At 43.0% G+C, this 12,331-nt stretch overlaps 1 protein-coding gene across 10 annotated transcripts in view; it reads left to right on the forward strand.

Annotated features, from left to right (window-relative positions):
• The window catches only part of UNC80 (unc-80 homolog, NALCN channel complex subunit), a 140,711-nt gene that overhangs the window by 22,165 nt on the left and 106,215 nt on the right, over nt 1-12,331 (forward strand). For 8 of the 10 annotated variants that reach the window (XM_026117143.2, XM_026117300.2, XM_026117382.2 and 5 more), the window contains exons 9-14: nt 4,262-4,396; nt 5,034-5,256; nt 5,909-6,049; nt 8,942-9,210; nt 9,849-10,220; nt 11,016-11,162. In XM_026117143.2, coding sequence (XP_025972928.1) covers nt 4,262-4,396; nt 5,034-5,256; nt 5,909-6,049; nt 8,942-9,210; nt 9,849-10,220; nt 11,016-11,162 — 1,287 coding nt within the window. The remainder of the gene's footprint in view (nt 1-4,261; nt 4,397-5,033; nt 5,257-5,908; nt 6,050-8,941; nt 9,211-9,848; nt 10,221-11,015; nt 11,163-12,331) is intronic. The other 2 variants (XM_026117458.2, XM_064515326.1) reach the window with 1 other exon arrangement.

The following is a 12,331-nucleotide window of genomic DNA, read 5'->3' on the forward strand; positions in this document are numbered from 1 at the left end:
TTAATACAGTATTCTATCTATGCCACCCGCTATTTTCTGTTAATGTTGCTGTCAAATGTTTTTTCAGTCAGAATTCTCAAAATCTTTAGTGTTTTTTTTTTTTTTTTTTCCTTAAAATCCTTGCTTTCAGTATTGTAGAGATCTGGCAGTTTTTGAGCTGTCATTTTATAAGGGAGAGAGGTAGAATATCTTTTTCCTCTACAGCCCAGATGCTCATAAACCAGAAAACAAATATAAATAACATAAATACTGTTAGCATTGCTATTTTAAATCTCAGGATTTTATAACCATTCACATGATTTTTGTGAGGGCTAGTGGTTACTAATGGTCTTTAAGTCTCAGAAGTGGTGGTACCATTTAAACCATACTATATTTTAGTGTCATATCTATTAATTGTTGCTTGTTTCATCCCTGCAAAAGCTTGACATAGCTCCATAAAGGCCAGGTGATACAAATTACTATTTAGTCTTAATCTGCCTTTGCATGGGGATTTTATAGGATTGCTGTGCATGTACAGAAAATCCTCCGTAATATTATCTCCTGGAGGGAATGCCAGGTATTAGAACAGTACATTAAAAGATATTGCTGTAAATGTCGTTCACTGTCTCCATGCACGTACTTTGCCTTTCCTCTGACCAACTGAGTTATTTTGCACATAACATCGTTGCTACTAGTGGAGCAGGGCCTGCAGTCAGTGGTTCTCAGCACAGCAGCAGCATGAATGGAATTGTCCTCCATAGGCACTCTTTGCACGAGCATTACGCTGTTTTTTCTCCATACAGTGAGAGACTTTCCTCCTTTCACACAGTTGGCTATTTCTTGCTTTTCTAGGCTGTTTCTCTTGCTCTTCACTAATGTTTTTCTGTTAAATCCATTTGGCAGTTCCACTGGATACTTTTTAGCTGTTAACGTGAGGCTTCTGTCCAAGGCATTCTTCCCTTCAGGGCTAGATTTGATTGCTTTTGGTAACCTCTGTGTCAGTCTTGGGTATTTTTACTGTACTTCATCAAATTGGAATTCTGTTTAAAAAGGTTTCCAATTTATTAAGCAGAACAGCTGTGATGGAGGAGGTGAAAGGGTCTTCCATCCAGCAGAAGTTTCAGCTTTTTTCTCTTCTTTACAACACCAAAGCCTGAATGCTGTACAGCACACAGAGACATCTAGCCCCTGTTTCATCCCAGCTAATTGCAGGCACTTAACTGAGCTTCTTAAATCAGGACTTTCATCACACAAGGATCTCTGCTAGTCAGAAGAGAGAGTAGCACCTCCACAGGACAAGGCAATGTTCATAAGATTTGTCATTTCTTTGTAGCAATACAAGGAGTTTTATGCTGACTTTACCAACTCATCAATAAGAAACAAGGGATATGCTGGAAATCTGCATGTTCGGTATAGAACTTAAATTCCTAACCAGATGTCATCATTTTTGTTCACAGTTTGATGCCCGTAAAGTTAATGCTTTTCCAGTTCCTCAAAAATGCTGGCACTCACTGTTCAGTGGGATAGTTTTAAAGTGGCAGCCAGAAACTGATTAAAGACAAAAATAACTGCATGCAGATCAGATCAGGAATAGAGCAGTAGAATTTCTGATGAACTGCAGAGCAACGGGAAGAATGTGGATTTATCAGGTTAGCTTCCAGCATCTCCCTAAGTCTCAGCAGAAGTCTCTCACTTCTTGTTCATGTCTGTCTGCCTGAAATCACATTTCAGATACAATCTTGGGGTAAACAAGTTTGGATCAACTGTTAAGAGAAACCAAGAAATATTTTTCATGCATTGCCTAGTAAATTGAAGAGCAGAGTTGGAAAAGATTCAATGAGGCATGCCAACAATCTTTGTTGCAAAGCAAAAGGGGTACCGGATGAAGTGTGAATAAGATCAATACTGGCTTCCTGTAGAAAGTGACTTAAGTCTGAACATATTTCAGACCTGGTAACACATGATGAGGAAAACCTGCATTGCACCTGTATGCAGTGAATTCAGCACAAGGACAGGTCTAAGAAATGAAACCCTTGGGGGCTCACAAACCTCTACAGTCTTGCAATAACATTGCAGGGGCAAAGAGCCAAAGCTTAAATTAAACATAAGACCAATGTAGCTGTAATGAGTAGCTGCAATGCTAATATAAAGCCAGGAGTCTCAAGTGTAATACTTTGAGAGTTGAGAGAAGTATTAATGAGCAAGTATCTGCAGAGTCATGCAAAAGCAAGGCAAAAGCAATAGAAAACAGAAAGAAAAAGATCTAGAGTAGCAGCCCCCAAACTATTTTGCTTTCATATCCATCTTATGCGTATCATAAATATCACATTGTCTACTGCACAGATGTGGTAGTCACATTTTTAATCAATCTTGAATAGGAATATTAGCTTAATTTATTAAAATAGGTCATATACCACACTGTAGAGAGAAGCTGATTCTGTAATTCACTCTTAAAGTGTTGTTTGCTTGATACCTACACTAAGGAGTTTTCAGAGCTGGAACCATGTCTTTGTGTGTTTGTACAGCGTGTGTCACAGTAGGCCCTAGTCCTCACTCTGTCCTTCTGGTGACCATTAGCCACTTAATAAAACACTGCTTTAGTAACTAACAGACAAAGGTAATGAATCTGAATTAAATTCATCTGATATTTTTCCCAGCCAGAAGGAGCCAAAGAGCTTTAAAAGCCAAGAATCAAGCCATGTGAAGTACTGACTGGCCTCGATGTTGAGAGAGGCCAGGGCTGAAGCCTGGTTTGCTGTCTATTGGATTTTGCATATGGGTCCTTCCCTGAGTCTTAAATCATATTCGTAAAATGGTTCAAAAGCGTACATCGACTGACTCAGACTCAAAACAACTATGAAGAAGAATCTCTCTCTTGTGTGTCTTCTTCACTCTTGCATTGATAAAATAAATTGGAAGGATTTAAGGGTAGTCTTTGACTAGTCTGAAAAGTCTTGGAAGAACGTATGCGCTCCAGTATGGCAAATACTGCAGCTGATGCTTAACACTTCTGCTGCAAAGACTATCACTGGCTTCCTCTGAACCTTTGTATGCATAAAGCTGCACATTCGTGTGTATTGCAGAGCTGGGAAATGGTTAGCCAGGATGTAAACCTTCTATATTAAAGGAGTCACTTCATCTACCACTTGCTTGTGACTGTCTCTGGGTTGAGAGGCAAAAGGGGTTTTAACATGATCCAGTTCTTCAGCACAGCCTTTTTGATGGGGACGCAAGGAAGAATAAGGAAGAATAGCATCTCCAGTTGAAACAAGCTGATACTTAGGCAGAAGAAAATTATCCTGAGGGAATTTGGTCAGGTCAGCTGCACAAACATCTCATGAAAAGTAGCATCAGACTTTAATGAGAACAGATGGCTGGGAGCTGAGTTGATGCCACCTTTTGTAGCAAAGCCTTTCTTTACAGTAGGCAGCTGTGATGTGCCTGGCTCAGTGCAGAAGGGGTGTAGAGTGCCCTCTACTGAACTGTCAGTAAATTCCTCTCAAGATTTTTGCTGTGTGCAGATGCTCCATGCTATAGCCCTTTCACAAGTATGGGAAGAGAACTGTGATGTGAACGAGTAATCTGATCCTGGAGCACTGTTATTGCAAGTGAAGGTTGCTCACTGATCTAAAGTCTTAGGTTTCTTTAGTGGGTAGATAAAGTTGAAGGTGAGTATTGCCTCACTCCTGTCTCTCTTCCTTCCCCCAAAACAACCCATGTGGCAACAACAAAAGGCTTGCAACTTTGATAGGAAGTCTTATACTTGTGAAACTGTATAATGCAAATATTTTTACAAATCAAGTCTTTCTTGAACAGACCTTGCTGCTGATTGCTGTTCAGTTCCAAAATACATTATTAAAGGAATACGTTGTTAAGGGCATAGTCTCTTGGATCCTAAACAAAGTACTTCATAAAGGGTGGCCCTTATGATTGCTCGTATATATATATATATATACATATATGTATATGTAAAATAAGGCCTTAAGGAGATCATCTGCCACCCAAGGTCATACCTGGGGTCAGAATCAGAGCAGAGCAGAGCATGAGTCTTCCAGGCCACTAGACCATATTGCTAGCAATCCCTGTGGCTTTCTGTGGCAGCACAGTGGCATGCATTTTTTTGCATGATGACTAGAATATTTGACAAGGTCCATTTGTGTGAGGAATTGAAGGGTCTTTTTATCTACAACCCTCTTATGACAGATTTTGGAATTAGCTCTGTTTTTAAGTTGATTATCCTCTATTTCTCCTTGTGCTTATTGTCCTCTCTTGGGAGCTGCAGGATCTTACAATGAAATGTAATGAGGAGGAAAAATCACTAAGCACCGAGGCATTTTCTAAGGTTTCACTGACCAACTTGCGTAGGCCAGCAGTTCCAGATCTCTCCACTGACCTGGGTATGAACATCTTCAAAAAGGTGAGTGGAAGAAAGTTGTACTTTGATTTATCTATGATTCAGCATCTAAATATCTTGATAAGTAGCAGCTGAAGGTCTGCTTGGACTATGCATTCATGCTGTATGTGAGACGCGTGTCTCTTTTCATTTGAAGTAATTTTGTCTGTTATTACATAGGTTTTTATATGCATATTCCAACCACAATACTTAAATCTTTACACAGCTCACTCTTCTGTTGAGACTGAGCTGAGGGAGGGTACCCAAATAGTGCTGTTAAACAGCCAGATTTTTAAGTGCTGTTGCTTGCTGTAGGTCCAGCTAGTTTAGTGAACTTTTTCTGATGTTTCTATCTCATGAAGATCTGGATTTGCAGCCATCCAAGATGCTTAGCACAGTTTTGTGGATTGTACAAATCTAGCTATAGTCTCAAAATGTCATAAAATTATATAAAGGCATCCATATCCTCCTGGGGTATGAGTTCCTTAAAACACCTGCATGATCCCAGAGTGCAGATAGCTCCTATCAAGGTGACCAAAATGAAAGGCTCAGAGTGGAAGATTACAGTTGGGCCACACACACTTTTCTTTTTCCCTCAAATGGTAGTTGCATCCCTCAAAGCCTCTACGTGCTCTCATCTCTGCTCCTCTTCCTCCTGCAGTTTAAGAGCCGCAAAGAAGACAGAGAGCGTGAGCGCAAAGGGTCAATTCCTTTCCACCATGCTGGGAAGAAGCGGCAACGAAGGATGGGGGTACCCTTCCTTCTCCATGAGGATCATCTGGATGTCTCACCCACTCGCAGCACCTTCTCCTTTGGCAGTTTCTCTGGAATCGGAGAGGACCGGCGTGGCATTGAGAGGGGAGGATGGCAAACCACTATATTAGGTGGGACATTGTTATCTCTGCCCAGGTTCTGTGCCGTTTGTGCTCAGGGAACAGCAGAGGCTCTTTATTTCTCCTTCAGTCCTCAAGGGTTCCATCATCTTGTCCTGGCTTAACTTTCAGTTGTTTCCTTCTGACACTTCAGTGAAGTTGTATAGTCTGATGGTCAACATATCCTTCCTAGTTCAGAGACAGTTCCCCTCTTTTCCCAGGATCTTCTAATATGTAACTTACTATATTCCTGGAGAACTTCCTTTGCTTCAGCAACCCTCATCCCAATATACCTATTCTCTTTTGACAAAGGGAGCAAAAACCAAATTCCTATAATTTTCCCCAAAGCGGGGACTCTTTCAGCATTGACCAGCCTCATTTTCCCATTGCTGCTGGCGAGTGATGGTGGGAATGGGTCTGTGTCAGCTACATCAGTGTGTGCTGAGGTGAAGGGCCTTGTGGAGAGTTTATACAGTCAGTCTTTGTTGATGAGCCCCCATGAGCCATCCCATTAGAGTCTGTTTGGATCTACTTCACAGGGTCCTGGAAGGCCTTGATTTTAACTGACTCACATCCTTCAGTTTCTAACATGATGTACTGTCTCTTGCCTCCAGGCACCTCTCAGAGGTGTAAGCGAAGTATCTATCTCTTGATTTCACCCTAGGAAAGTTTACCAGACGGGGGAGCTCTGACACAGCAACGGAGATGGAAAGCCTCAGCGCTAGGCATTCACACTCTCACCACACCCTGGTCACTGACCTGCCAGACCACTCCAACAGCCATGGAGAGAACACAGTCAAAGAAGGTGAGCTTAACACAGTAAGAAAAAAACACTTTGCTGGAGTATGAACTCCAAGAAGCTGAGAAAGTGTTGCTGTTTCCATGTATTAGTATCTCACTAATCTGCTTGTGTTCTTTTTTTTTTTCCTTTATCGCTTGAGTTCTTTCTTTTGTTCTGTGTAGAAATATTTTCCGAGCCTTTCATCTTTATCTGGTGCAATTTGTCAAAAAAATTGGCAGCCATCAGTTGGGAGAATTACAGGTTTTTTTGCCTTACCACACACAACACAGCACAGGAGTTAAGGCAGAAACTTAGTGTTGGCAATTTTTGTGAATTCATGGGGAGTCTTGTGGTATTTAATGTCCTTTGTCAGTCCCCAGCTGCTGGGCTGTGCTCAGAATCCCACTTTTCTTTTAATTTCCCCGGTTCCCAATAGAAGCCTAGTTCTGAAATTTGCTTGAAACCCTGAAGTGTCCTTGGGGCCTGTCTGTCTTGGAGCCCTCTGCAGAAATAGCGATGCCAGCGTGACCACAGTGGGAGAGCCCGCGGTGGGATGAAGTGTGCTTCAGATGGAAGAGGTTTTCTGTTGGCCTGGCAGTTCTCCCTGTGTGAAACAACATTAGCCAAGATGAGGAAAGCTCTTCTGTCAGCAGAGCTGTTTGTACTGGGGGCTTTGCTGACACTGCTCTACTGCTTATATAGAATAAATTTGTTTTCCCCCATGTGGATAGTGCTACTAGCAAAACCTGGTCATAGAGATGAGGCCACACTTGTGGTATGGCTGAAGTGCAACCTTAAACCTCGATGAGGGAGCAGGCATCATAAACCCCACCGAGCAGGGCACAGTCTGTCTCTGCGCAAGGTGTCAGGCAACATACCTAGGAGGCTACAGATGCACTCACATGATGTGTGCCCTGGTCTTGGGAGCTCCCAAAGGTATGTGCTTTTTTAGCAGAGAAAATCTGAGTAGGCTGAGAGAGAACAGATTTGCAACAGCTCTAATCTAGCACAGGCACATCTCCTTCATCTCTGTGTCTGCCAGGCAAAGCTCTTCTCTGGGGTCAACTCTGTAGAATCTATCTTCTTGACCTGCATTTATCCTGTAGGACAGCAATCCCATTCACTGCACCAGCTTCCTAGCCAAGTATTTTCCAAAAGGTAGCCATACTCAATGCTTGACTCTCTAATTGGTCCCCCAGATGCAATTGTACTGCAAATATATGAATGTTAGGCCAGATTATACTATTGCCAGTGGTAGTTTATGGCTTTGAAGGAATGCATCGGTAATTAGGGAATAAATACAAATATTACATATTTCTTTTGTTTTGTGTGGCCAACTATATCCAAGCATCCTGGTCATTCATAATTCCTCATCTGTTGTCTACTTTCACTGGCCAGGAGAAATTTGTTAATAAGCTCATTTCTTCTGGCTGATACACTAAAAAACAGATGAAACAGCAGTTATGTCCATGTACCTGCTCAAGAGGAGTCATGGGCATATGCTTCAGGCATGCATGGGTGTAAATGAAGGGTCCTCAGTCCTCCTTCCCTAACTCTGAGAGTCCCATCCACAGGTCAGCTCTATCAGTGACCTTACTCATGAAATAAATACGCAGCACGGGAAAAGTTACTTTATATAGATTTCAAATATGGGTTTTCATTAACTTTTTCAAAACCCACTAAGCAGAATCTCAGCAAAACAAAAAAATAGCTACCCTTGGATAATCATCAAACTTGCTAGCTCAGGAACAAAATTTCCTAATTCCATATTTTCTTTATCATTATCTTCCCCATGCAAGCATCGCTGATTGTCATTGAAAAGTCATGCTTGTCAGCAAATAATCCTGTGGTCATACTAGGTACAGCAGGTACCTTCTGGCCTGATCATTGTCTGATTTGTAGCCTAGTTCCAGGTAGTGCCATTGATCTTAAAACATTTCTCTTAATAAATAGTGCTCGTTCAGTGCTGGCAGGGCTGCACAGGCTGTGAGGAAATGTCATTTTGTTCATCAGAATACATTATATCACCTTCAGTATAGATTCTTTGTTATTCCATGGTACTGTCTGGCAGAAGGTGATCCAATCAACACTGTGGGGTACCTTGGAGGCATAGGGTCTGTTTACACTGCAGAGTGTGTAGACCTACTTACAAAGTTGTGAAACCACAGTGAATACTTGATTAAATTGGTCTGTGTTGCCAAAATGCTCTCACTACCTGAGCTAACCAGTTTAAAGTTAAGCTTGGCTATATCCTGAGATCCCTGCTCTGAATGCTGTGAACTTAAACTTTATATTGCCTTTCTCATCACTCAGCTTTGCATTCTGGAGGTCTTTTAGACTGTCATAGGTAGTGTTAGGAGCATGTGGCTCCATTTTCTTTTTTTCTACAAGTGTGATGAATTCTTTCACGTTGGTGTCACTTAAAAAGCTGATCTGAATTGGTGCTGCTGTTATCCCACCTTCACTCCTGCATCCAGCTGCAGAATTCCCCTTCTTTCCCTTGCATTGGCACTGCTGCTTATGAGACCAGGCATTGGAGCAGTACAGGGAGCTGAGCTAGCCAAAAGCTACTAATCGCCCTTTTGGTAGGGCTAGATTTAAGCTGGTTGAGCTGCCTGATCTACTTAACTTGCATAGTTGACTGAGATCAATTTAAGCTGCCATGAAAATGAACTGTTAGAGCAACCTTGGAGTGGCTGTAACTTGTACTGACACCCAAAGATAATATTTTAAAGAAAGAAATGTATCTGTGCTTTTGTTCCTGTACCCACAGCAGGAATTAGGAACCTGTCCTGTGTTTCTGCATTGCAAGCTGCATTTTGAGCTGCTCACCTGTTGCAAATAAGCACAGCCTCAGTCTGTCATTTGATAACCCTAGAGAAAAAAATTCACAGGTAGCCATTTTCCTCCCTGCAGTGCGGTCCCAGATCTCCACCATCACTGTGGCCACCTTCAACACTACCCTGGCCTCATTCAATGTGGGGTACGCCGATTTCTTCAGTGAGCACATGAGGAAACTTTGCAACCAGGTGCCCATCCCTGAGATGCCCCATGAGCCACTGGCATGTGCCAACCTCCCACGGAGCCTGACAGACTCCTGCATCAATTACAGTTGCTTGGAGGATACGGATCACATTGATGGAACCAACAACTTTGTCCACAAGAACGGCATGCTGGATCTCTCGGTAATTGGCAAGGAGTGAGAAAAGCCAGGTCCCTCTTCTGTCAATATAGCTGTACCACTGGGATCAGGGTTTTGACGGGCTTTTCCTCTACCTCTTTATATGACTTCTCTCAGCAATACATAAAGGTCAGTCAGCTAAATTTGTGCATATCATAAAAGTCTCTTCTGAGATAGTGCAACTCCAATTACTCCTCGCAAGGAGTGCATGTGCATGTGGAATGCACACATCAAGTCTTCAAGTGCTATTATTTAATGGTTGTGCTCCCAGGGCATGCACCAAGTTCCCTGTAAAATAGCATAAAACTGAACACCACCTTTCTTCTAATGGCACCTTAAAACTCACCTTTGCTGCATTCCCCCTAATGACTTGACAGCTCCTGGTGCACTGAAGCAGTGTTCTTAGGCTCACAGATGTCATCTCATGGTTTCCCTTTCTGCCTGACTGTGCCTAGCCTGTGGTCCCTTGTCTTACACTTGGATTGTAGGCTTTTGGGGTTGAGGGTTGTATCATCTTCATTCTGAGTTTGTAAAGTGCCTCCTATAATGAGTTTCTGGTCTGTGACTGGAATTTCCAGGCACTAAATAGTAATAGGAGAGAAACCAAGTCTGACTTTGGAATATGATGTTTGAATCTGCCAGGTGGTCCTGAAGGCTGTTTATTTGGTCCTGAACCATGATATCAGCTCCCGGATCTGCGATGTGGCATTGAACATTGTTGAGTGCTTGCTTCAACTTGGCGTGGTGCCCTGTATAGAGAAAGTCCGGAGGAAGAGTGAGAATAAAGAAAATGAAGCCCCTGAAAAACGACCAAGTGAAGGATCCTTCCAGCTCAAAGGGGCTGCTTCCGGGGGTTCGGCTTGTGGATTTGGGGCTCCCCCAGTCAGTGGAGCTGGAGATGAAGGAGAAGAAGGAGGTGGTGGAAGTGGTGGAGCAGGAGGAGGTGGAAGCGATGGAGGTGGTGGTGGTGGAGGAGGAGGGCCCTATGAGAAGAACGACAAAAACCAAGAAAAGGTTTGTCTTGCTTCCTTTTATTAGGTTCCTGTGGGTACTGTAAAGTCTCTAAAGATGGAGTTATGTCTGCATATGCAACTGCCCTTCTGTTTTTCTTCGCTTTTCATTTACACCAAAATGACAAATTAATTTGTTTTTCTCCGGTGTTCACGGGGGTTCCTCTGAAGAAACACAATTGGGAATTCAGGCACTGTGACTGCTACAACAAAGCAGCAGCCACAAGCAGAGTTTGTAGGCATGGACATTTTCAATATCCTGTCAAATGCCTGAAATCCTCAATTGCAATGATTTTTTTTTAGGTGTATTGTGCAAATCTTTTAAGTAAAAACAGAATCTAGTGTGCGAGTACAGTTTGTTTTCTTTGACCGTAAATCATAAATTTTTCAATGTTGCTATGAGAATTAGCCAAGACAGGCTGCTGCTGGCCCCCAAAGTTGCAATTCATAGTGGCATAATGCCTTAGACATTTTAAAAAGATGCTTGTTTTTCTGTCCAAGCAAGCCAACTCTGTTTTTCAGGCAGAATTTGTTTAAAAAAAAGTAGTAAGCATTGAATATTATTAACAGCAGCTTGTAGGAGGCTTTCCATTTATAGCATGACTTTTTGAGGGGAGTTGAAAGGGAGGGGTCTGGTCCCTAAACTTAAAAAATAATTGCACTAGGCATTTCAAGAGTAATAGCTCAGTAATGAAGTGTCTGAGAAGAGAAATGGGGAGCAATTTGTAAAGAGTAAAATGCTAACAAATGCCAGTGATTGTGCCAGGGGTTTCACACCATGCTTTCCTCTGTGACTCAGGATGAAGGCACATCTGTCAGCACCCACAGGCTGGCACTCACAATGCTTATAAAAATTGTGAAATCCCTGGGTTGTGCCTATGGTTGTGGAGAAGGACACCGAGGGCTCTCTGGAGATCGCCTGAGACACCAGGTATTCCGGGAGAATGTAAGAAAATTAAAGCTCATTAAAGTGTCCTCCTTGTACTTCTGACATTGGCTGCCTGAGAACACTGTCTGCCCCCTCTGTAGCTTCCTACTGGCAGTAGATCTGTTGCTGTTTGTCCCAGCTCACAGACTGTGGTGCAGCCCAGCTACCTTCCTACCTTCCAGACTCTTGGGCTTGCCAGGAGTACGCCTGAGGCCTGGGGTGCTTCTGAGCCCTCCAGTGGCTGGCGTGGCTGGAAAAGACAAATGCATGGGAGCAAAGCCCCTGTGCGAGGTAGTGTAAGTCACTTCTTACACCGGCAGTCGAGTAGGCTATTTACAAGAGGTGCAGCCATTCTGAGTTGCATATCTGAATTCAGAAGTCCAATGTGTGGTGATGCTCACCTCTCCTTATGGTAATTATGGCTGATTGCTGCTGGGCTGCTCCATCAGCTCCTGGTAGTTGGAGTGCACTGTATGTGCAGGCATGTTCATGTGCTGAAAGCAAGTAGAAGACTCGTGCTTTATGGAAGGGCAGTGAGGGTGGTTACCTTTGATTCCTGACAGTTTTGTTTCTGCCCAAGTCAGAGCAGTGGAAAGTGCCCAGGATGTAGTCCAGACATCTGAATTCATCCAGAAGTGTTTTGAGTCTAGGCCTTGACAATCTTCCTGAGATCAGTCCAGTGCACTGGCAAGCTGTCAAAGGCTGTTTCCAGCACATGCTTCTTCCTCGCCTTCTGTGCTTGCAGCAGGGAGCATTTCTGATGCCTGCGATGAGAATTTACACTGTGCTCATCCACAGTGGGGGTCGGAGTGGGAGCTGGGAGCTTCTCCATGGCTTTGGTGAGTCTGAGCCATGCCAATGGAGCTATAATTTGGTTCTGGGATTTGAGCTAGCTTGCTCAGAGATGGATCTGCTGCCTCTGTATCATGCAGTATTCTGCTGTTAGCTAGACTTTTGGGTAATGGGGAGACTGCAGTAGTAATGTTAGTTCTGGATGCAATGGGACAAAGTGGGGTAAGAGTCCCAGTGATAACAGTGGAAAGGTTCTGCACAGAGCACTGATTAAAAATATATTCATCAGAATGGTAGAGTTTTACACTGTGTTGGAGCTGAGCCAGCAAAACATCTAGGCCTGTGCATAACATTAAGCATAAATGAATAGGCCTTTTGAAGCCAAAGTTTTTGTA

The sequence above is a fragment of the Dromaius novaehollandiae genome, chromosome 7, assembly GCF_036370855.1.
Source record: "Dromaius novaehollandiae isolate bDroNov1 chromosome 7, bDroNov1.hap1, whole genome shotgun sequence".
In the NCBI taxonomy this organism is placed as follows: Eukaryota; Metazoa; Chordata; class Aves; order Casuariiformes; family Dromaiidae; genus Dromaius; species Dromaius novaehollandiae.